A 12967-nucleotide genomic window follows, 5' to 3' on the forward strand; every position below is an offset into this window, starting at 1 on the left:
CTTCCTGTCCCAACCTCCCCACCCATGCCCACACAATGGCCACCTTCTCCACATGGTGGACCTCAGGATTTACCTGCTTTAAGTTCCTTCAATGGTTTTGTTGTGTAAAAGGATTTTGAAGGTTTTTTTTGGGGGGCGTGTGTGTGTGTGTGTGTGTGTGTGTGTGTGTGTGTGTGTATGTGTGTGTGTGCATGTGTGTGTGCGTGTGTACATGTGTATATGAGTGTGTGTGAATGTGTTGTATGTGAGTATGTGAGTGTATGTGTGCTTGTGTTTGAGTATGTGAGAATGTGAGAGTGAATGTATGTGTGTGAGAGTGTGTATGTAAATGTGTGCATGTGTGTGGAGGTGAAGAAAGACATGACACTGAGTGTCTTCCTCTATCACTCTCTGACCCTATAAAAAATATGTGTGTGTGTGTGTGTGTGTGTGTGTGTGTGTGTGTGTGAATTTCTCTGCACCATGTGCATGCAGGTGCCCACAGCCAGAAGAGGGCGCTGGAGTTACAGATGATTGTGAACTTCCTGTTGTGGGTGCCGGGAACTGAGCCTGGGTCCTCAGGAAGAGCAGTACATGCTTTTTTTTTTCCCCCAGAGCTGAGGACCGAACCCAGGGCCTTGCGCTTGCTAGGCAAGCGCTCTACCACTGAGCTAAATCCCCAACCCTAGAGCAGTACATGCTTTTAACTACTTAGCCATCTCTCCAGCCTCCCTCCTTACTTTTTGTTTGAGTCAGGGTCTCTCACTAAACCAGTGCTCACCAGTCTCCTAGGTTGTCTGGCCAGCAAGCCCCAGGATCTGCCTTTCTTGCAGCCTTGTCTCCCCCAGCATTGTAGTTAAAGGTGTGCCTGCACCACTATTATGTGTCCTGGCTTTTATGTGCGAGTCCTAGCCGAGGTCTTCCTGCTTGCACATCAGGTACTTTACCCGCCATCTCTCCAACCCTTGTTCTGTTTTTTTCTGTTGTTTTTTGGTTGGCCTTGGTTTTGCAATCCTGGGGGTGGAACCAGCTAGGCAAGCGCTGAGTTCTCCTGGCCACCAGCAGAAGGTCCAACTTGTTGAGGCTCCCTGACTGCAAACCTGTCTCTCCCCCCTGCTGTTTTTCTTCTCTCTGCCCCATCAGTGTAAGAATGTGTTCTGGGGGTTGGGGATTTAGCTCAGGGATTGGGGATTTAGCTCAGTGGTAAAGCGCTTGCCTAGGAAGCGCAAGGCCCTGGGTTCGGTCCCCAGCTCCGAAAAAAAGAACCAAAAAAAAAAAAAAAAAAAAAAAAAAAAAAAAAGAATGTGTTCTGACCCTGACTGGTTTTTAGGAGGTGGGCAACATGAGGCCAAGACTCCTAAAACGTGGCCTGCTATTCAAGGGCTCAGAGCTCCTGTGGTCTCCGGAGATCTGGATCAGACTTATCTTCCTCCCTGCACAAGTCAGCTCCCTCCCTGTTCTCTGTTGTGAAACTGATAGCTCTGAGAAGCCTTCCAGATGGGCATCACCAGACCCCAGCTGAGGGCTGCACTTCCTAGAACCCGGCATTACCCCGTCCTGATGGACTGTTTACGATCCTGACCATGGAATGTTCTGTGTTCTTTTCTTTGACAGCTCATCTGCAATTTGTTGTTAATTTCCCCGGAGGGCTGGTGAGCGGAGAGCCAGGCTCCCTCTGTCTTGTGCCCCCTGGAAGGCCATTTGCCCAAAGGAGGCAGCTGGTTCATTAGGCAGAGGAAGCAGGGGCCCTGAGGGCCTATGTCATCCATTGAATTTGTGCAAGAGAACGGCTGCTTGCACCGCCTGGCAGCCTCCGGGCAGCCAGCCTGCTCCAGCCAGAGCAGCTGCAGGCCAGCTGGAGCCAGGGCCACTGATGGAATGAGGACTCTGTGGTGATAATACTCCGTTCTTGGCATGGTGCCCTGTCCCTACAGCATGCCAACCCCTGCCACCATCACTCCTGGCAAGTTTTAGACCAACAGGTCTTCTGTGTGTCTGTGGACCCACCTCCTCATTTTATAAACAAGCCAACTTGATGTGACCTAGGGACATGACTTGCCTGGCTTTATGTGTATGTATATTCACATGTGTGTGTGTGTGTGTGTGTGTGTGTGTGTGTGCAGGTGCATGTGTGTAAGTGCATGCATGTGTGGATGCATCTATGCCATACATGTGTGTGCAGGTGTATGTGTATTCAGTTGCATTGTGTGAGTACTTGTGTGTGCATGCATGTGTGTGGGTGCATGTGTATATGCATGTGTGCAAGTACATGTATATGCAGGGGTATGTATGCGCAGGTGCATTGTGTGTGGGTACATGTGGGGGGTGCCTGTGTGCATGTGCATTTGGGTATGAGTACGTGTGTGCATGATGTGTGTGTACATACATGTATGCAGGTGCATGTGTGTGGTGGTACATATGTGTAAATGTGTGTATGCAGGTCCATGTGTGTGCGGGTGCATATGGAGGCCAGATGACAAATTGTGCACTCCCTGGGAGCTGTCCATCTTGTTTTTGAGATGGGATCTTTCACTGAACCCATTAGGTTAAGTGTCTAGCCAGTGAGCCCCAGGGTTCCACCCCTGCCTCTGCTGTCTTTGCCTCCCCAACACCAAGACCACACGTATATACCACTATGGCTGACATTTCTATGTGGGTTCCAGGGACCAAGCTCAGGCCTTTGTGCCTTCCTGAGCCTCAGTTTCTAATTTGATGAAATAGTAACAGTGACAACACCTTTGCCCAGAGGCTCAGAGTGGGTAGTATGTGTCACTATTGGTTGTCTCCTGTCTCACAGGGGAGCCCCGGGGCAGTCGGGGCAGCATGATCGGAGTCATCAATGGCCAGGAATTGGGAATGGCTACTCTCAACATCAGTGTGCGACAGCAGGGCGGTTCTGAGCTCCCTACCATCTGGAGCAGCATCAGTCATGTCCCAGCAAGTGTGGGTATGTGGGGGTGGGGAGCTGGGGGGCTGGGACACATGCTGGACCCACACAATAGAAAAGGCTTGTTGTTCAAGGCCCAGTGCCTGAAGAGAAGACTGAAGAGCTGACTCCCTCTCCCGCTCACAGGTTCCCACCCCCTACCACATTCACCAAACAAAGTCACTGCCTTTGAAACAGACAGGGAGGGGTGGCATGAACAGGGCATTGTGTCAGGAGCTCAGAGAATGATGGGAATGCCACTTACACTTGGGGAGCCCCCCACCCATGGAAAGGTGAAGAATCACTAGAATTGATTAACAGACATGAGGTGGGGGGGGGGGGGAGACAGAGGGAAAGATTCAGAATTCCATCCCCTAATAAGCAGGAGGTAGCCTGGTGTGGTGGCACACACCTTTAATGCTAGCACTTGGGAGGCCAGGCAGAGGCAAGTGGATCTCAGAGTTCGAGGCCAGCCAGATCTATAGAGTGAATTCCAGGATAGTCAGAGCTATTCAGAGAAACCCTTCGTCAAAAATCAAAAAGAAAGAAGGAGGAGGAGGAGGAAGGAGAGGAGGAAGAGGAAGAGGATGAGGAGCAGGAAGAGGAAGAGGATGAGGAGCAGGAAGAGGAAGAGGAAGAGGAGGAGGAAGAGGCGTGCACGTACTTTGAATCACAGATTCAAGAAGTAGGATGTCTTGAGCAGAGAATGTCCAGGTGGCTCACCGGCCCCACCTTGGCAAGCCTACGTAAAGGACCCAAGGCCCCTTCCAAGGACCCAGTGCAAGGAAAGGCCAAGACAAGTTCTCACTAGGAACAGCTCTTCAGAAGCCACACATGGCCTCGTTGTTGGCCTCTCTTGTTTTGGTTTTGGTTTGTTTGGATTTTTTTTTTTTGCTCTGTTTTAGAATAACTTATTTTTATTTTGCGTGTACAGATGTCTTACCTGCATATATGTATGTACAGCCATGTGCATGCCTGGTGCCTGCAGAGGTCAGAAAAGACTGTCAGGTGCTCTGCAAATGGAGTTACAGATGGTTGTGAGCCACTAATGTGGGTGCTGGGAGTTGAACCCAGATTCTCTGCCAGAAAAAACAAATGCTCTTAATGAAGACATCTCTCCAGCCCCGGTTCAGGGGACTTTAACTGCCAGACTCGAAGCCACTGTTAACAGAGACTGATTTAAGCCAAACGCTGTTTCGAGGTGACTGCTGCTCCCAGGAGCTGCAGGAGCCATGGGGGAAACATGGAGGCCCAGGCTCAGTGAACTTGGTTGTGATAGGGTGGAGGCTCCGAGGAGCTGGGCAAGGTCTGCCGCCCACGAGGGATCTAGCTCCCTCCCTCCACCCTGTTACTCACTGCCACTCGTCCCTGACCTTGAGGAAGCTGTGAGGGGGACAGTACCCCCCTGACCCAGTCTCTGACCTCTCCTAGCTCTAAGAGGTCCAGATGTCACATGACACCCAGGACAGTCCACTCAGAACAAGCCTTCCTCTCCAGGGCGCTTGCAGGAATTCTCTACAAGTTGGTTGATCATCAACCCAGCCTGCACCTAGTGGCAGCCTGTGGCACCCCAGGAGCCATGGGGACCATCAATCTGGCTTTGTGGAACCTGGCTATCATGTTCCATGCATCCCTTTATTATATTTGCTTTTCTAGCCGAACCATAAAGTATATGTTTGACTTTGCTGTCTCCTGGGGTCTGCTAAACAGCGGGCACAGGGAGTCACAGGACCAAGTGCAGCCAGGGAGGGAAAGGCTGAGCAAAGGGGAGACATAGAGGGATCGTGAGCGGCATTGCTGCCCCCAAGACTCCAGTCCTAACATGGCCTCTGCATTCTGCTCTACCCAGGGCCTCTGATGCGGGTGCTGGTGGTCACTATTTCTCCCATCTACTGGGCCCTGGCTAGAGAGAGCGGAGAGGCCTTAAACGGTTACTCCCTGACCGGCGGCAACTTCCAGCAGGAGTCACAAATGGAGTTTTCTACAGGTGAGCCTGGTCTTCTTGCAGAAGGCTAGGGGCGGGGCCTAAGAGAGCCTGGACTGCCCCTGTGCTGACTCCAGGCCGGGTGGGGATGGCTTGCAGGGGAGCTGCTCACAATGACCCAGGTGGCTCGGGGACTGGATCCTGATGGGTTCCTTCTTGTGAACATGAAAATCAGTGGCATGATCCCAGAGAGCCTGGCCGACGCAGATCTACACGTGCAGGTACTAACGCTGCGCTGCTCCACCCAGCCACCCTGAGAGACAGGCCCACCCTCCTTCCTCATACCCCAGAAGCCAATTCCGATAGACTTTAAGAGGGGGCCGCCACCCAGAAGTGAGCATTTCTCTCACTCCATAAACAAGAAAATCACAGGCATTGTGCTGCCCTTGAATGCCAGCTCTTGGGCAGAAGAGACAAAGGAAGCTTACCCAGTCTTCCACAGAAAGCACCCCAGCTCCCTCCTGGCTGCTCTAAAGTGGAACTCTCCCCCCTCCTCCTGCCCCCCTCCCAGGACTTCCAGGAGCACTACGTGCAGACCGGGCCTGGCCAGCTATTCGTGGGCTCCACACAGCGCTTCCTCCACGACAGGCTCCCGGCCTCACTGAGCTGCAATCACAGCATCCAGTATGATGAGACCCGGGGCCCCCAGCCCCAGCTGGTGCAGCACCTTCGGGCCTCATCTATCAGCTCGGCCTTCGACCCTGAGGCAGAGGCCCTGAGCTTCCAGCTCACCACAGCCCTGCAAACTGGTGAGGCCCCACTGCCCACTTCCACCCTACCAGCTAAGACTGCCAGAGCACAGGCTAGGGAGAGGGGCTCCGCCCATTCCATATGGCTCCGCCCCATTCCATATGGCTCCGCCCACTCTGGCAGGGCCGGTTCAGCTCTTCAAGCCACTCCTGCCCAGACCTCTGAAGCTTCTTCCTAGGCAGGAGATATACTCCACACTCCGAGTCTAAACCACACCCACTCCTTCTCCCACCTGAGCACACCATGTAGCCACACCCAAGGAATTGCTTTAAAAGTATCTTTTCATTGCTTAAGATCTCTAGAGGAATGCTGTTGAAAGAGCAAAGCTCTAAGGCAAGGCGCGCCCGATTCAGAGGATTCAGTCTGTCGGCACTGCGTCCCAGCTATGGACCCAGTGGGAATCCCATGGTTCCCATCTGCACAGTGGTCATGAACTGCTAACTTCCCCAGGTCTCCAGGCCACCAGAACAGGCTCTGCCTCTACAGCCCTAACCAGGCCCAGTGGCCACCTTGCTAAGGGCAACTGTCCCTACAATTGCCGGAGCAGTCCCATCTCCCTTTCTTGCTGGCTGTTGACAGCTTTGCAACCCTCTGTGCACGGCTGTTGCATTCTCCTGTGCAGTTTTGCATGTCCTCAGTCTACTTTTCTCTAGTGGTCCCTCTTGAGTTTACCTGGCTCTCTGTCCTTACGAGCCCCCACCCCCGCCCCGGGTACATCTACAAGACCAAGCATGCCCTACAATTACCACCTCCAACAAGCCTGGGCCCAGAGCCAGCTGGCTGTCTCGCTGTCACATGTCTGGTTAAAGCTGTGCTCCCAACCAGGGCCCATAGCCTGGACCAGCCCAAAGAACAAGCCTAAGATGTTCTGGGGAACTGGTTCCCTCAGGGTCTTTCCTTTTGCATTACAGAAGAAAATGAACTTGGCTGTCCCGAGGGCTTTGAGCTGGATGCCCAGGGAGCGTTTTGTGTGGGTGAGTTCATCCCCACCCGGGGAAGAACAAAGCTGACCTCTCCTTCTGGGCTGTATAGCCCTCCCCAGCCAGCTGGCAGGAGCACCCGTGAACAGAGTCTCGTGTCTCCCACCCAGACAAGGACGAATGCTCAGGGGGTCCCAGTCCCTGCTCCCATACCTGCCGTAATGCTCCCGGCCGTTTCTCCTGCTCCTGCCCCACTGGCTTCTCCCTGGCTTGGGACCGCAGGAACTGTAGAGGTGAGAAGCCCCCCGGGGAGGTGCAGCTCAATCCTGGCCCAAGGGTGCAGGAGGCTCCTGGGGTCCAGATTCCAAAGGGAAGCACATACCTGGGGAGGTGTCATTTTCTGAAAGATCCTGAGGCATGGGTGTTGGGGCAGCATGGATCCCCAGAGGCAAATGTGGTCTCTGTGCAGCCCCATTCTCTTGATTTTGTGACCCATGGCTGAGTGACAGCTCTCACCTTGACACTAGCCTGTGTCTTCACCTGGCCCTCCCAAGTCTCCTTTGGCTTTCTAGCTAAAATCCGAGGGGACATGGTCTGCAAGCTTCCATAAGCACTACGGGCTGGGCCTTCTAGGCTGTGTGGGCTGGCCCGGGGTATAAGGATGGCTGTGGGAAGGCAAACTTTCGCATGGAGGTCTCCCCCCACCCCTCCCTGTGTGCTCTGCCCCCAGATGTGGACGAGTGTGCAGGAGACACCCACCTCTGCCAGGAGGGGCAGCACTGTGTGAACCTGCTCGGCTCCTATAACTGCCTCCCTTCCTGTAGGCCTGGCTTCCGGGTAACTGCTGACGGAAGCAACTGCGAAGGTGACAGGGGCACCAGGCGGGGCCCAGCCATACTCCCAAGAAACCAGAGAATGTCACTGGGATTCGGGGGCATCTAGAACTCTCTTGGCAGAAGCCCAGAGCTGGGTCCTATCTTTTCCTTTCAACCTCTGCCCACTGGGTTTGATGAGGTGAAGGAAATAAGTCAGAGACAGCAGGGAAGCCACCTCCCTCCATGACTGACCCCCACATCGTGGTCCAGACTAGAGCCAGCCTCCGGGTCCTTCTCAACACAGCTCCCAGGCAGTCACTGTGCATCACTGACCTTCTCATTGACCTTTATGCACTGTATGGTTTTATGCACCCGGCCTATGTCGTGCATTGTTTTCCCAAGCAGACTTGAACATCTGTTCATCCCAGATCAGACACTAGCAACTAACTAAAGAAGTAACACCATAGAGTCTAGGGTAGTGAACCAGGCAGTTAATGGGCGGCTTACAGAGTCAGGGCTGCTTGTGAGGACATAATGACTCAAAGACGGACACGTCATGGGGGAGCCCTCGCCAGCCTGGGCAGCAGCTAGAAGGGTCTCCTCTTCCTTGGCAAACATTCTGTCTATATAGCCCTGAGAGAGAGAGATTTGTGAGTCTTCAAGTTTCTGAAGCTTTCTAGATCTTAAGAGATTCTTTCCCCCTCCCCCCTCCCTGCCTCCCTCCTCTTTCCTTCTTCCTTTCCTATCTCCCTTCATCACTCTCTCTCTTCCTTTCTCCATCCCTTCCTTCCTTCCTTCCTCTTTCCTATATACCAAGTCCTTACACCCTGCACACATCTGACCCCCTCACCAACACGGCACCAAAAGGGCCTCTTCTCACACACGAGGAGCTTGTGTAAAAGGATTGTTGCCTACCTAGGGCCTAGAATATGTCAGCTCTGCTAGAACCCGCATTCTAAGCCCCTTCTTTTCGGACCCTGTTGCCTTCTAACCTTGTGTGGTACTCAGAGACGGAGGAGGCAAAGTTTTAGCGTGAAGCCTTGTGCAGCCGTGGTCAGAAAAAGAGACAGACAAGGCCTTACAGTGGGGGGGGGAGGGGCCATCCTTGGAGGAGGCCTCCGGGCAGAACCACTTCCATGAGCACGCCTGTGAACACCACTGCCTCCCCAGATGTGGACGAATGCCTGGAACAGCTGGATGAGTGCCACTACAATCAAGTCTGTGAGAACACTCCAGGTGGCTACCACTGTGGTTGTCCCAGAGGGTACCGCCAACAAGGTCACGGCCTGCCTTGCCTAGGTAAAGGGGACAGCCAGAACCTCTTCTGGGTCCTGGGTCTCACTCAGTTCTGCCTCAGGACAAGAAGTGTTTATGGTGGTGAGTCTGAGAGTGACTGAAGCAGTAGCTAAGGCCTCTCACCAGACCCTGCATAGGGACACTTCTGCCCAGCAGAAGGGGAGGAGGGGAAGACCAGGGCAGGACCTCAGAGAGGCACAGGGTAGAATGGATGACTGTCACTAAGGACTGGAACTCGTGCTCAGAGCTGGGAGGTGCCCCTGTCTGCAGCCCTGGGGACAGGGAGAATGCTGGTAGCAGGATCCTCATGAGGCCAGCTTGAAGGAAACCCTGTGTAGCGCATAAGGCATTGAATTCTGGGAAGATGACAGGGGGAGGCAGCTAGAACCAGGCATAGAGGTACATAGCTCTCATGTCAGTACTCAAAAGAAAGAGGCACATTCTGAACAAGACTCTGTCTCAAAGTAAAAAACCAACAAACAAAAAACAACAACAACAACAAAACCCCAAGGGGCAGCTGGAGCACCTGCAGGCCACAGGTGCCACAGGTGCACCGTGCCCTCCTCACTCCCTATCTGGTCTCCCTCTGCAGACATCAATGAGTGCCTACAGCTGCCCATGCCCTGTGTCTACCAGTGCCATAACCTCCAGGGCAGCTACCGATGCCTGTGCCCACCAGGCCAGACCCTCCTACAGGATGGCAGGACCTGTAACCCCCTGGGACGGAACGGTCAAAACATTACCATTGTCAGCCACCGGAACCCATCTTTGCCCTGGCTGCGATCTCGGATACCCAGGCCCAATGGTTCCTACCATGCCTGGGTCTCCCTCCGGCCTGGTTCTAGAGCCCTGAGTAGTGTGGGACGGGCCTGGTGCCCATCTGGCTTCATAAGGCAGGATGGCGTGTGTACAGGTAAGGCGGACCATAGGGACCTAGGGACACTGTTGTCCTGAGCTCCTAGGCTGGGCATGGATCTGGGCAAACTCAGAAACCCAGCACTCATGGCCAAGGTGGGGTGGAGGCAGGAGGAAATTCTGCAACTGAGGGGCAGAGCTCTGGCTATACTGATGGACGCAGGAGATCCCAAGAGGGACACTGGGGTGCTGTTCAAACTGTTTGTCTTTAGGCCCTCCTAAAAAGATGCCTAAGGAAAAACCCACTTTGAGAAGCACTTCTGTCGAGGGAGAGGGTTTGGGGAGTGAAAGAATGTTCCATTTAGACATAAAGAGGGACGGACTATTGAGAACAGAGGGTGCGGGCTTGTAGTCCGTGGGCTCTGCGAAAGCTGGGCTGGCTGCACAGAGGGGATGGACTTGACTTGGTGATAGAGGCTGTGTGAGGCTTCCACTCTTCGACAGCCCAGGAACTCCTCCTGCGGCAGGCCTGGGTGGGGCAGGCAGGGGAGGGGCTGCCCGGAGCAGGGAGCTTCCCTGACCGGTCTCAGAGCACATGGTCACCCTGCAATCTGACTCAGCATCTTTCTGCCCTCTGTCCCCACCTGGACCAGACCTTGATGAGTGCAGTGTGAGAAGCCTGTGTCAGCATGCCTGCCAAAACACGGAGGGTAGCTACTACTGTCTCTGCCCCTCTGGCTACCGCCTCCTTCCCAGCGGGAAGAACTGCCAGGGTGAGCCAGCCAGACCCAATCCACACTCCTCCCAGGATTAGGGACACACAGCATAGTGTCCCTGGGCTGTTCTCAGTCTGAACCTCACCCATGATAGGAGGAAATCCCTAAAAGACATGCCCTCCAAAGACATGCCCCTGGGAGCTGGAGAGGTGTTGGGGAGGGTCTCTCCTCGGTCTCTCCTTGGGGCTCCGCTGGTCTCTTTCACACGGCCTCCCTTGGTCTCCCTCTCTATCTTCCCATCTCCTACCGCGCCCTACCACCCAGACATCAACGAGTGTGAGGAAGATGGCATCGAGTGTGGGCCTGGCCAGATGTGCTTCAACACCCGAGGCAGCTTCCAGTGTGTAGACACGCCCTGTCCTGCCACCTACCGGCAGGGCTCCAGCCCTGGGTAAGGAGGGGCCCAGCGGGCAGGCACATGAGTACAGGGCTTTTTCTCCAGCTTGCTCGTGCCTGGACCCCCGACTCCAGGAAGGCCTCTCGAGGCCAGAGGGAGCTGCCCTGCCAGACGTCCCGGGCCAAAGCTACGTGCTGGCACAGCTGGCAACCTGCACCCAGGCAGGGACAAACTTGGCTCCGTACACGATGATCCACCACTACATGGTGTGTGCTCTCTGGGACTGATAATGCACTGCTCCCCTCGTACAAAAAAACACCTCAGACAGAAAGCACCCCAAACATAGGAACTAGGAAATCTCACAAACTCCAGGACTCTGCTCACTGTGTTCATACGGAGGCACCAAGACCTCAGAACCTCGGGAAGGTTTCTGGAGCGTGTAACTGTTCAGGACCCTACAACCGGGAATCAGGACCCTACAACCGGGAATGAGGCAGGCGGTGGAGGAGACTCCCATAAGGCTGAACACGTTGTCTTTGAATCCCTGCTACGTCTGCGAGTCCAGACCTGTGACTCAGCCCCTAGGCTCCTAAGCGACTGAGTTTTATTATTCTGTGTTTTTACTGAGCTGCCCTGGCTTTGGGCAAGGAAAGGGAAAGGGGGAGGGCAGACATGCTAAAGGAGAGGAAAAATCCCTATCTGGCTTCTCTGCGCCTCCATTTCCTCATCTCTGAAATGGGCTAACAGTAGCATATTCAGGCAAGGTATTCGGGGAGCATGGGGATGAACTGAGGTGCACTGGATGGCAGCCCAATAAGCTTGTTTGTGTCACCCACAGGACCTGTTTCCGCCGCTGCTCTCAGGACTGCAGCGCCAGCGGTCCGTCCACACTGCAGTACCGCCTGCTGCCGCTGCCCCTCGGCGTGCGCGCCCACCATGACGTGGCCCGCCTGGCCGCCTTCTCCGAGGCTGGCATCCCTGCCAACCGTACGGAGCTCACCGTGCTGGAGCCCGACCCACGTAGTCCCTTTGCTCTCCGCCAGCTGCGCGCTGGACAAGGAGCGGTCTACACCCGCAGAGCGCTCACCCGCGCCGGGCTCTACCGCCTGACGGTGCGCGCAGCGGCACCCCGCCACCAGAGCCTCTACGTCCTGCTAATTGCAGTGTCGCCCTACCCGTACTGAAGCTGGCGAGGCCAGAGCTGCAGATCCACCGTGACCTCGCAGAGAGGACAGGGTGGCCCTTGCCCGTGACACCTACAGTGACAGAGAACATCCTCTTCTCCCGCCCCCGTGCGTCAGCGAGATCTTCGGTAAACACTGCTGTGCGCAGGGCCTTGACCCCAGGGCAAGGACCGCTGCCCCTTTGGTGGCAAAGCCGATGGGGCAGGCCTGAGTCCTGTCCTTCCTCAAGTCTCAGGGGGAAGCTGGGCAAGGTCTCAGGGGACCAGGACTCCAAGGAGTTCAGACCCCAAGTAGAGGGGGCAGCGGCTGGCACTGCCCTGACCACATGGAATGCAGTAATATAAAAACTTTTTTTTAACTGACTTGATGTCTTTGTCGACTTTTTTTTTTTTTTTTATCTTGCTGAGGAGGGGCCTGGGATGGCCGTGGCCAGCCCTGCTGTGATCCTGGCTGCTGGGTCCAGCAGACCCATGTCCATAGGCATCGTAAGGCCTCTGTCCCTGGCTAGGATGTTTGGTGTAAAACAGCTGTAAAGCAGACCTTCCTTCCCAATTATGCTGCGGGAGAATTAACGAGAATTAAATATTCATCATAGACACTAATACGTGGTACCAAAACCACGATATATTAATTCTCAAGAATAATTCAAAGTTGCCAGGATTGGCGGCACACCCTTAATCCCAGTACTAGGGGCTTAGAGGCAGGAGGATCTAGGTCATCCTGCTGATAGTGAAGTCCTGATTAGCCAGGCCTACGAGAGGCCTTGCCTCAAAACAATAACACCAAGGCTTTTTCTCCCTCGGACCCTTGCCTAAGTGGCAGGCATACGCGTGACTCTAATTCTTGTTCGTGAATCTTGTCACTAGAACATGGGGCCGTGAGCCCCAGGTTGGTTTTACAGTTTCTTCTGGCACCTGAATAGGGCTCAGTTTACCTTTGACCAGTGGGCGAATGAATTAGCTTACTTAAAAAACAAAACAAAACAAAAAACCAACAACTCAGAAATGTTAACTACAAAAGGCCTACATGATTCTGCATCCGTGGAACGTGTGCAAGGACCAGCTGAGGACTCAGTAAATGCGCTTGCCTTGCAAGGGCAAGTTTGACTCCTGGAACTCATGATGTACTAACATGGGGGCCCCAGC

The 12967-nt window shown here is 54.3% G+C and overlaps 1 protein-coding gene across 1 annotated transcript in view; it reads left to right on the plus strand.

Annotated features, from left to right (window-relative positions):
• The window catches only part of Hmcn2 (hemicentin 2), a 149299-nt gene extending 137115 nt beyond the window's left edge, over window positions 1-12184 (plus strand). Inside the window, exons 87-98 of the mRNA XM_087655099.1 lie at window positions 2777-2926; window positions 4755-4892; window positions 4989-5110; window positions 5401-5638; window positions 6551-6613; window positions 6730-6852; window positions 7290-7424; window positions 8545-8673; window positions 9263-9583; window positions 10179-10298; window positions 10566-10692; window positions 11477-12184. Of these exons, the coding sequence (XP_087511225.1) occupies window positions 2777-2926; window positions 4755-4892; window positions 4989-5110; window positions 5401-5638; window positions 6551-6613; window positions 6730-6852; window positions 7290-7424; window positions 8545-8673; window positions 9263-9583; window positions 10179-10298; window positions 10566-10692; window positions 11477-11822 (2012 nt within the window). The 3' untranslated portion in view covers window positions 11823-12184. The remainder of the gene's footprint in view (window positions 1-2776; window positions 2927-4754; window positions 4893-4988; window positions 5111-5400; window positions 5639-6550; window positions 6614-6729; window positions 6853-7289; window positions 7425-8544; window positions 8674-9262; window positions 9584-10178; window positions 10299-10565; window positions 10693-11476) is intronic.
• Window positions 12185-12967: the final 783 nt, after the last annotated feature.

Source organism: Rattus norvegicus, chromosome 3 (assembly GCF_021556685.1).
Source record: "Rattus norvegicus strain SHRSP/BbbUtx chromosome 3, alternate assembly SHRSP_T2T, whole genome shotgun sequence".
In the NCBI taxonomy this organism is placed as follows: Eukaryota; Metazoa; Chordata; class Mammalia; order Rodentia; family Muridae; genus Rattus; species Rattus norvegicus.